This window comes from Octopus bimaculoides, chromosome 20 (assembly GCF_046866305.1).
Source record: "Octopus bimaculoides isolate indiv1 chromosome 20, ASM4686630v1, whole genome shotgun sequence".
Taxonomy (NCBI): domain Eukaryota; kingdom Metazoa; phylum Mollusca; class Cephalopoda; order Octopoda; family Octopodidae; genus Octopus; species Octopus bimaculoides.
The window spans coordinates 17,199,276-17,211,694 of record NC_142947.1 but is presented as its reverse complement, the minus strand read 5'-3'; the positions used below and the strand labels follow the sequence as shown (position 1 = coordinate 17,211,694).

At 36.7% G+C, this 12,419-nt stretch overlaps 1 protein-coding gene across 1 annotated transcript; it reads right to left on the bottom strand.

Annotated features, from left to right (window-relative positions):
• Positions 1-1,438: 1,438 nt before the first annotated feature.
• LOC106871897 (uncharacterized) lies at positions 1,439-12,410 on the bottom strand. The gene is made up of 2 exons (XM_014918650.3): positions 12,115-12,410; positions 1,439-6,571 (listed from the first exon to the last, which is right to left on the bottom strand). The coding sequence occupies exon 2, from the start codon at positions 6,457-6,459 to the stop codon at positions 2,089-2,091; it is 4,371 nt and encodes a 1,456-aa protein (XP_014774136.1). The 5' UTR covers positions 6,460-6,571; positions 12,115-12,410; the 3' UTR covers positions 1,439-2,088.
• Positions 12,411-12,419: the final 9 nt, after the last annotated feature.

The following is a 12,419-nucleotide window of genomic DNA, read 5'->3' as shown; positions in this document are numbered from 1 at the left end:
TGTTTATAGGTTCAAAGGCATGTGGCTAAGTTGTTAGGGTATTCAGCTTATGATCATTAGATTGTGAGTTCAATTCCTGGCGGTGCATTGTGTCCTTGAGCAAGATACTATATTTTATGTTGCTCCAGTCCACTCAGCTGGTAAAAATGAGTTGTAGTTGAAAGGGTCAGCCCTGTCACATTCTGTGTCATGCTGAATCTCTCTGAGAACTACACAAAAGGTATGCATGTCTGTGGAGTGCTCAGCCACTTGCATGTTAATTTTACGAGCAGGCTTTTTCTGTTGATTGGATCAACTGGAACCCTCATCATCGTAAGTGACAGCTTGCCAGTTTTTTAATAAGTTAAAAGAACATTTAGTTTTGTTGTGAAATGATAATGCTGTGGGTCAGTGTGCACATGACAAAGCGCCCAGCGAGAAATGTTAGACATTAGAAGCATCGGATGTGGCATGCAAGAGAGATGTTTGCGTTGGTATGGTCATGTACTGCGGATGGACGAGGAAAACTGTGTGAAGAAGTGACACTCCCAAACAGTGAAAGGAATCCGGGGTAGAGAGAGACCCAGGAAGACATGGGATGAAGTGGTGAAGCATGACCTTCAAACGGTCGGCCTCATAGAGGCAATCACACAACAACAGGTTTCCATATAGTTTTTGCCTACAAAATTCTCTCACAAGGCATTGGTTAGCCTGGGGCTATAGTAGAAGACACAAACTCAAGGTGCCACACAGTAGGACTGAAACAGAGACCATATTGTTGCAAAGCAAGTGTAACTACACAGCTATGCCTGTGCACAGCCAAGATGATGTTTATGCATTTTTTCAGATGTTATCAAACGAGAATACTCATTAACTCTTGATGTGTGAAAGTTTTGTTTTCTTTGAAATATGTTAATCAGAGAAGAAAAGGTGGAACCCATGCCTATTTCGATGATGAGTGTTCCAGTTGATCTGATCAATGGAACAGCCTGCTCGTGAAATTAACATGCAAGTGGCTGAGCACTCCACAGACACGTGTACCCTTAACGTAGTTCTCGGGGAGATTCAGCGTGACACAGTGTGACAAGGCTGACCGTTCGAAATACAGGTACAACAGAAACAGGAAGAAAGAGTGAGAGAAAGTTGTGGTCAAAGAAAGAGTACAGCAGGGTTCGCCACCATCCCAAGCCGGAGCCTCGTGGAACTTTGGGTGTTTTCACTCGATGAACACTCACAATGCCCAGTCTGGGAATCGAAACTGCGATCCTACGACCGCGAGTCCGCTGCCCTAACCACTGGGCCATTGCGCCTCCACATTTTTAACATATATGTATATATAAAATTACACACAAAAATATGAAGATAAATATACATTATATACGAAAACTTCTAAAGATTATATATATGTGTGTGTGTTTATATATATATATATATATATATATTATTAAATACAAATACATTTATAATTTCAAAATATATTTTACTTTTTCAAAATTATACACTTTAATGTTTGTGCAATTGTCTTAACTGATGTCATTGTATGTGATTCAAATGGCAGTAATGAGTTTGTTATTTACATAACTTGACCACAATATCTCTCCATCAACACTGCATTTTTTGAAGTACACACATATGCACACACTATCTTCATACACATATAAACGGACACACATTAATATTAATGTGTTTTCTTTTTCAGATGGCTACAAGATCAATTATTGTTGTTGTTGTGTATAGTTAATAAGATTTGATTGCAATATATTACTAGTATTAATTATTTTTTTTTTGAGCCCATTGTAGATTGTTGGCACTTAAATCACTTTCCCCCTCTATATTCCATGTCAAGAGTATGGGATGAAAGGTGGGGGTCAACCAGAGCAGAAGTTTGAATTCAAATACTAATGTCGGTTCGATTAATTGTCAAAATTGTGTGGACATTACCTGCATTTTCCCAAGTTTCTTCTTTTACCAGTTGAGAAACTGCAGGATATTTTTTTGGTCTTTTAATTACTAATTCTTTGCCAAATGAAGCAGGAAAAAAAAAACAAAAAAAACTGTAAGATCTAAATTTCAGCAGATAAATTTTTCAAGTTGATTTAATAGAATACTTCAAATGTTTGGCAAAATTTCTGGTTTAACATCATCTTCATATAAAACCTGCTTCTCCAAAGTAGCTGTCTTATCCTCTCTTTGCCATTCTGCCGAATAATCTCTGGCAAAGTTACTTTTTTCAACTTTGATTTGGGGCTCTTTTAAGATATTTTGCATAATACTAATTGATGGAAAGACAGGGGAAGAAATAGTATTGAAATTATTTCCAGAATTGAAGGAAGCAATATCAGTCTTGCACTGGCCGGTTGAAGAATCTGGAGAATTTGTTAGTTCAGAAGTTTCTTCTCTCAGATCAGATAATGACTCCTCAGCTGTTTTGTAGCTGATATTGGAAGGATCTGATAAAGAATGGTTATCTGTGAGTGGTGTTGGTTTGGTTTCCAGTTGTTTATTTGTGGTAAACAATGATTCTTGGTTGGCTGAGTTGATTTCATTTGGGGAAGTAGTAGTGGAGTTAAGAATCACTTTATTGGCTAGATTTTCAGTGCTGTGATTGTTGTTATTATTGTGGAGGGCTAGGGATTTTCCTTCAACAGGGTTAGAGTGCCATGATCCACGGGTCTTCAAGTGTGTCTCAAACTGGCTCAGCAAGGAGAATCGCTGTTGAATACTAGAATAGTCATCAAGTTTCCTTTCTGTATGTATCTTCAAGTGTGATGTCAAATGGTTGGATTGAGTGAAATTTTTATTGCAAATGTTACACTTGAATGGTTTCTCACCAGTATGGATACGAATATGTCTGGTTAGATGACTAGGTCGAGAAAAAGATTTCTCACAATATGTACATTTAAACATTGGCTTTTTAGACATAGATGAAGGGGAGACTGAGTTACTTCCATAAACTACTCTCCTTAATCTATTTGGTGAAGCTAAAATATGTTGAGATTCTTGAGTTAAAACTTTGGCATTGGGTGCAGGATCATCATCATCATCATCATCAATGATAAGTAAATTCTGAGATACAATCCCAAAATTTGGGTTGTATCTCAGAGAGGTATTGTCCAGATAAACTTGATTGTCTGTATAATGAGATTTAACATGTATACTGTAGTGGTTCCAATTTTCAAAGTGTTTGTTGCAATAATGACACTTCATCCCTTTACCTGGATCAAAGGATGCAATTGTGTTGGGATTGTCTTGTGTAGATTGTCTATGTTCTTGGTTGGTAGACATCTTTGCATTCTTTTTAGGCTCATTTAATTTCAGTGTATCGTCATTAAAGGCATGGGATGAAGTGTGTGTAAATTTTTTCCAAATATCTTGTTCATCTTCTATGGCAAGTGGATAACTAGACACTGTCTTTGTTGAAGCACATGCCTCTGTTTTAATATTTTGGAGGCAGTTTCCAAGAAAATTACTTTGTTCTTGTTCCAGAAATTCCTGCATATTGTCTTTTTCGGTATATTTGCAGGCAGTGGACAGAGATTTATCATTTAATGACACGTCGTTCCTGTCTACATCTTCCTCTTCTAAGGGCTCTTCTTTAACCTTTATGAAACACTCATCTGGTTTAGGACTTGATGTCAGTTTTGGGGTAAACACTGATAAAGTGTCAGGGTTGCATTCATCAACAGTTTCCTGTTCTTTCTTCACAGAAGTTTGAATTTCTGAAAGGTTGGGATTGACTTGTTCACTGAAATGATCTTCCTCACATTTAACAACTTCAATGGCAACTTCCTGATTGTCTGTAGAATCTGAAGATGACCTAGATTTCCATTCCAGTTCTTTAGGAGTATATGTTTCAGCGGATAACTGGCTATGGAATTCATTTGGAGTAGAAACAGACGTTTTAGAATCCAAATCATCTGTTCTCAAGGTCCATACCTCATTTGCGTGTGGTGTAATGAATTCTGTATCAAAGTTAGACTCAACAGATGTCTGATTGTCCTGTACACTGGAACCCTTACCATTAGTATTGACAGTTTCAGAGATTTCCTCAATGCTTTCATCTTCTGACAAAAGTTCCACATGTTCATTATTATTTGAGTCTTTGTTGTAGGACACCTCAGACAGTTCTTTAATATACAGAACAGAGGGATGCAAGTTTTGTGTCTGGCTTTTCAACATAGAGTGTTCGCTATCGTTTTGTATTGGGTGTGCTTTCTCTACAGTGGTATTGTGTGAAGGGGCTTCATCCTCTATCATAATTGAATCTTCATTAGGATCAAGCACAAGGAGAGCATCATCGCTGAATTGTGTATTGGGATAACTGAAAGTGGCAACATGTGATTGAAGATGCAGATTTAAATGACTAAGTAAGAAAAAGCTTTGGCCACACAGCTGGCAATCAAATGGTCTGGGACTGAGGTGAAATCTGTGCTGGAATGGTTTGATGCCAGTATGAATTCTAATATGAGTTGTTAAGTGATTTGACTGACGGAACTGTTTACTACAATATTTACATTTGAATGGCTTCTCTCCTGTGTGGACACGGACATGTCGTAATAAATGACTGGGGCGGGAAAATGCTTTTGGACAGTATTTACACCGAAATCTGTTCTGAGAATTATTGCCAGATAAGTATCGATTACGGCTTTGATATACACCGAAAGTACTCAAATGTGGCTTTTTTATTCTTGACTGATAATTTTGATGTTGATTCTTAAAGGCCAAGAAGTTGGAGCTTGTATGTTGCTGGCTGGTCATCAGTGGTGTTCTAGACAGAGTGTTGTTAGATTTATTATTACTAATCAATTGATTTGAAAGTCTCTTTCGGCTCTCTGGCTGTTGGACAGATGTGTTATTGATGACATTAAAGCTAGTACGCGACACAAGTGTATCTGGCTTAAACTTGGAGGTTCTTGAGAAACTTGTCTGTGACTGGTTTTCTGGAATGGTTGATGGAAAAAGTGTTCGGTTCAGTTGAACAGCATCACTAGAAATCACTTTGTTTGAAGTAAGATGTGGCAGCTGTTGTGTTGTTGTGGCATCATTGGGTAGGGATGAAAGAATTTGGCGTCGTTTATTTGGACTGATGGTGGACGAGTGTGATGTTTCCCATTGCTGTGTTGCAAGTTTGTCTCTGGTAAATGGCTTTGAGCCGACATGGAGTGTATGATTCTTGTCAATGTCAAAGTGTATAAAAGATTGCCTTTTAGCAGTTTGTGATGATGATGATGATGGTGGTGTCAATGATGATGATAATGCTGTATTTAAATAACTTTGGTCTACTGTTTCTCCAGATAACATCTTCTCTAGAATCCTCAAGTTTGAAGAAGAAAATCCTGATTTGAAGTTATTATTTTCTCTTAAAGTTTGGAGTGTTGAGGAATTTTCATTCAGATCCATAGAGTCAAGATGTTTATGTTTTGATGTTACTCTGATGTCATCTAGTTGGGGATCTTTGGTACGAAGGGTTGGTTTAATTGGTTTTGATTTCTCTGTCTCCAGGGCTGAGTCAGAAGAGAGGTTTGCCTCACTATCAAGATCTGCTTTAATGATAATAACATCATCATCATCATCATCATCAGATTCAGCATCTGATTGAAGAAGCAATATTTCATCATTTAATATGTCGTCAGATACATTAATGGAAATATTATTAACGTCTTTACTGACATCCAAATTCTCTTTCATCTGAATTTGCAGATGTCCATCTTTATTTTCTGAAACACTTTTCTGTGATAAATAATCCCTATAAGAGAAGACATTCATATTTTTTACTACTGGTCTCTTTTGGTGCTGAATTTTTGGAGGAAATGTGTGCGTTTGTAAATGAATTTTTAAGGAATTGTAATTCATGAATTCTTCCATACATAGTTCACACTTCAAAGATGTTGTTAACTCCTTACTGACGGGGCTTTTGTTGGTTAATTTAGAAACATCTTTCTTATAGTTTAAGTGTTGTTTAGACAGAAATGCTGGTGTTGATCTTTTCAGGCATGCTGCTATCGATCCACTTAAAATCAAGTTTTCGACTTGTCTGTTTGTGTTGGCCTTTGTAATAATACAATCATCGTCCCTTAAACTTAAACCAGGTTCTCTTTTCACATGTGAAGGTAATAATCCATTAGTGAAACAAGCAGGAGATTCAATGGGTGACATTTCATGGTTGCTTTTGTCACCAGGAGTCAAGAAACTTGAAGTGTCAAAAGTGGGCAATGATGGATCAACTGTAAGCAATGAGAGGGCATTGTTGTTGGTGTCTATAGGCTTGTGGTGGATTTTGGCATGTGAGGTCAAATGGTTTGACTGCTTGAAACATTTGCCACAAACCAAACAGAAAAATGGCTTTTCACCAGTGTGAACTCTGAGGTGACGTGTCAGGTGACTTGGTCTGGAGAAAGACTTTTGGCAATATTCACATGGATATTTACTTTTATTCAAAGATGTTTCCAGTGTTGATAATTTGTGGAGTTCTATTTCCATTGTTGGCTGAGGCAGTGAACTTACTGGGAAAATGCTTTCAACTTGCCAGCAGACACACACAAGGTGATGCAGTTCAACAACCACTACTACTAATACTGCAGGATTCCATAGTCTATAAAAAAAACATTGAGAAAACAGTAAATAATAGAAATGGTAATCACACTTGATAATGTATAATGCAAATATCTCCTAATTTACAGTGAGCCATTCAAAGGGTCAGTTCTAAGAGGTCAGTGTATAGTTTTTGTTCTATGATGTTATGTATACAAGAGCTAGATGGCTTAAATTGGCTTCAACTAAGAATGGAAATCTTGTCACAGTCATAACCTCTGCTATTAGTATTCATCATATTAGCTTTGTATATTTTCTAGTTGCTGAACTAGGCTCAAGTTACTGCATGGGTCTAGTTTATGCAGAAACCCATTTCAGTCTGTTCTCTGGAAATTGTCCTGAAATCTTTCAGGATCACAGTATGGTATAAACATATGATATCTAAGGGTGTGTGATGGATGATATGAGTGTATTATAGGCGTGTGGTGGATGATATGAGCATGTGATGGTTCATATGGATGAAAATATGAGAAGAAAAGTGTTGTGTGCTGAGAAGAAAATTCTCATCGCATAAAAAAAACTACTGAGCTATCTAACATTTCAAACATGACAGAGGTGATTGTAAATATTACCAGCTACAGATCTATCATCCTTACTTCCAACATCTTTATCTCTTTTTTCCATAGCTACCAGTATATTTTCTATCAAACCAAATCTTGCTCTTCTACATCACACTTCATAAATTTGAGAAATGTAAATTGTTACCTTTCATACCAGCAAAACTTTTGATTATGTCTGACATGGGAACCTCCTAGCTCAGTTGCCTGCCTATGATCTCCAATTGCTTTTGTTTTAGACTAGAAGTTTTCTGTTAAAGGGTTAGGATAAGACAGAATACTCCAGCCTATACTCTATTAATTTTGGTATATTCCAAAATTTGTTTAATTCTCTCAAGCTTGTCATGGGTTTCTTAGCTTAATAGTAACAGAGAGTTATGACACAGAACTGAAGCATCTGGTGCATTACTGTATTCAAGAAGATCTGTCCACAGCAGGATTAGTTCTAGTGTCACATAAAAAGCACTGGTGCTGGTGCCACAAAATGCATTCAGTACACTCTGTGGAGTGGTTGGTGTTAGGAAGAGCATCCAGCTGTAGAAACCATACCAGAGCAGAAAATAGACCCTGCTGCAGCCCCTGGCCTTACCAATTCTGGTCAAACCGTCCAACCCATCCCAGCATTGAAAACATGTTTTATTTATTTTTTTTAAGGGCATCCAGCTGTAAAAACCTTGCCAAAACAGACACAGAAGTTTGGTGCAGTCTTCTGCCTCGCCAGCTCCTGTCAAACCATCCAACCCATGCCAGCACGGAAGGTGGACTTTAACCGATGACCATGATGATTAATGATCTCCTTATTCTTACTTCTGACTACACATACTCCTTACACAGGTGCTAACCACTCATCACTTCTTCACATCTAGACATCATCCATAGGTAGCTTCATACCAGCACTGCATTGCTCCTATGAACTGAGACAACCCGAACATACTCATTAGTAGGGACATAACAACCTACTACAACAGTAATATAAATACAATTGGCTCATTTATCAAGGAAATGACCTTATACTACACAATATTCACGAGAAAGGAAATAACCCTTCAAAGTTGCTACATAAGAAATCTTATGATTGTTTATGGAAACATTACATATATAACATTATCAAAACTTTGTCTCAACATTAGGTTTACTCTTCCGAGTAAAATAAAATAAAATACTTGAATTTTCTCCAGTTGCTGACCCTCTACAAAGCACAAGACCCACAATATTGCTGCTATGCATACACATCCTAGCCCAAAGTTCTCAAGTGGCATGCTGCAAGATGTATCAAAGTGCACTGTAAATTCTTAAAAAAACGTAATTTAAGAGTTCAGAAAATCCATACCAGTCTTTGGAAGAACCAACAGTGGTGAGAGAAAGGAAAGAAATTACCCTCAAACCAGAGACTTGGCACAAATACTTGCAACAGAGCAAACTCTACATAAGGCACCAGAGGACCAGCTGGTGGTGTTAGACCAAGCAACAGATTAAGTCTACCATTCAGAACTCAAAACTCAAAGAGCCAGAACAACTACCACAAGGCATCTCATCCAATGCTGTAACAATTCCACCAATCTACTGATCTGGACTGGCATTTTATTTAATTAATTTGGTAAAGATGAATGTCAAAGTTGACCTTGCTAGGAATTCAGAATGCAGAGAGCCAGAGCATAAACCAGAGAAACTAGACATCAGGTAACTAGGAGAGGAGATGTAAGAAGCAATATTCTGTGATAAGAGGATCAGAGGCATGAGGTGTTTGTTCCAGATTACAAAGCAATATGTGCATGTGAATCAAAACATTATTGGAGAAAAGTGTATATAGAATAACAGTGACATATTTGTTCTTATTGACACTGAGAAGAAAAAGGCTTGGAAATATTACTAGGAAAGGTTGCTGAATGAGAAAAGTATCTCAGGCTGATTAAGAAAAACTAACAGCAAGACCAACTATTCAGTCAAAAGTATAGCTTAATATATGAAGACAGAGAAGGTAGTTGGGTCATCCGGGATGGTTGCTGAAATGCTGAAAGTGTTTAGTCACCCACATTGTCAATAATGTGGTGCAAGAAGGTGTCACACACAATGACTGACATAGCAGGTGTTATAGGTCAAAGGTGTTATAGGTCAAAGGTGTTTTAGAAAGAAGAATGTGAAGTGGAATCAAGTACAACTGATTAAGACAAAAGTTAACATAGTTGAAATGCAGTTCAGGTTTGCACCACCAATACCTTAGTCCTATTGAATTAGAAGAGAAGTTCTTAATTATGAACAAATCACTATACCTAGTGGTCTTGAGAAGGCCTTACACACTGTATCATGCACTGTTGTGTGGCTGCTAAGAAAACTAGTTGTAGATTAATGACTTGTTAGCTGATGTCAACAAGGTAAGACTTGGCAATGAGGCATTTAGTGTGCTGGTAGGTGTACATATATATATACGATGTCGAGGGTTCCAGCCTGCTTGTGAAATTAACGTGCAAGTGGCTGAGCACTCCACAGACACGTGTACCCTTAACGTAGTTCTCGGGGATATTCAGCGTGACACAGTGTGACAAGGCTGACCCTTTGAAGTACAGGCACAACAGAAACAGGAAGTAAGAGTGAGAGAAAGTTGTGGTGGAAGAATACAGCAGGGTTCGCCGGAGCTTTAGGTGTTTTCGCTCAATAAACACTCACAACACCCGGTCTGGGAATCGAAACCGCGATCCTATGACCGCGAGTCCGCTGCCCTAACCACTGGGCCATTGCGCCTCCACGCTATATATATATATATATATATATATATATATATATATATATATATATATATATACACATATACATATATATATATATACATATATATATATATACATATATATATATATACATATATATATATATACATATATATATATATACATATATATACATATATATATATATATATATATATATATATATAATTAAGGGATCAGCAACAGTTGCTTCACCACATACAGAAGTTCAGAAATAGCAGCTAAAGTGCTAAAACTCCAACAGATAGCAGTACTTGTAACTCACAAAGGCAAAACAAGAAGAAAAAACAACGAAACTAACCAGTCTTAGTTAATCATAGACGCGTTTCTAAATCAGAATGGTAAAAACCTTCATTTCCGTCATCAGTATGATATTCTAGTTTGCAGGTTTGAAGATGCAGGCAATTATGCATGCTCGGCCAAGCGACATCGTGCATCAACATAATATTACCAGCACCTCCGAACTTACACAGGGCAAAGAACTTTTAAATAAGTTCTTCACCGATAATGGTGTTTACATACCGAAGTGCTTGGTAAAAATTATTAATTATTAATTTATTAATAAATTAATATTCCTTTAGCCTTTTATTTGTATCTATCTATCTATCTATATATATATATATATATATAACGTAGTCCGACCCTTCCAGCAGTATCAAAAGGGATAAATTAGCAACATTGTCATGCTTCTTACGCTTGACTGATCGGCTAATTTCTCCTGGGAACAACATTACTTTCACCTTCGTCAATGCCTAAAAACATAAACAGAATACACACCCACTTTCATATATATATGGTTTTATTCAATTGACTGTGGCCATGCTGTGACATACGTCCATTTCATGGTTTTAGTCAATCATATCAACACTAGTAGTTATTTCAGTTTGATGGGTTTTTTTTAATGATCTGTCGGACTTACTAAGTCATGACACAAAACGGGCTACTAGTATAAACTACATCAGGTTTTAGACTGCAAACACATATAAATATACATACATTTTATATAGGGTGAGCTTCTGAAAAGTTTCCATTCAGCAAATTCCCCCACACAAGGTATAACTCGAAGCTATTAGAAGCCACCCACCGTATGTGCTGTGCAATGGGATTGAAACCAGGGCCAAAACTTTCTAATCATAGTTATGCTTTCGTATATATCATAAACTAAACAAGTTTTCGTTGCTACTCGAGTTTCAAGCTCTTTAATGCTTCAGTCATATGAAAGATCGGTCAAAATTTCCAAAGTATCTTCCTCTTTCGTTTACGAACTGTAACATTTGACAATATATATATATATATCATTAGTAATCTAGTTGTTCGATCACGGGAACTATTGCATTGGATTCTACCTTGAGGATAAGTGGCAGAGTAACACAAGTAGAGAAACAAAAGTGTGACAGTAACACAAACATCTATCACCTTGATGTAAACTTTAGTTAAAATCAGTAACATTCAGTGTATGAGGTTCAACTATTTAAATGACAGGAACAGTCCACTTGACGATCATGCACACAATTCTCAGCTGTCCAATTTCACTCACAAGGTTGGGGCGACCTGAGGCATTGGCAGAAGACATTAGCTCAAGGTGTCACGCAATAGTATCGAAATACATTTCACATACTTGTTCAACGTAGATACTCAGCCTGCTAGAAATAACAACCGAATCTCCTTCAAAGGACACATTACCGTCTTTAAAAAAAGGACACGTAGAGAATATAGTTGTGGATATACTTAAATTATATGAATGCTGGATCAGGACTAGTTGGGGTTAAACAACAGTAACGCGAAAAAGCATTAAATAATGAAGTCCTTGGCATATTACGTCCGAAAAAAAAAGAAAAAAGAAAACGATAGGATCTTTACAAGAACGTTTTGATTTTATATCTGCTGGATTTGGGTACGACCTGGGGCCAAATAGTAACAACATAATATGAATCGAAAAGACAAGGTGGCTTGAATATATATGAAAATGCATTCCTTACAAGCATATATGGAATAGTTTAGTTTTCTGTGCACAGAAACATCAACATATATGTTGAATATACGTGTGTGCGTGTATACATACACACACACTATATACATATATATATATATATATATATACTTTGATTTCTGTGTCTATATTCTCTCTCTCTCTCATATGTATATATATATATATATATACGAGAACGGAGTTTCATAGAAATATAACAGTGTTTAGAAACAATTGAGAAGGTAATACCAACCTGTTTTTGATTGTGAAATCCCACTAGGATATTATATCAAGCTTTTTTTTTCTGCGATATCACATACATAAAAAGAAAAATGAAAGCTGTGACAATCGTTTTGTTTTTAAATAATCCATCAATATTAACGTTTCAAAATATGTATTGTACATAGTTCTACCGCAGGCGCACATAAAAATATGTATTGCTATATATACACCATATAATTTCATCCATACAAATATATATAAATATGTGTAAAGCTTCGGTCAATTCATAGATTTTTCTTGGTGGCGTTGAATAGATCGACACCGTTTGAGGTTAAT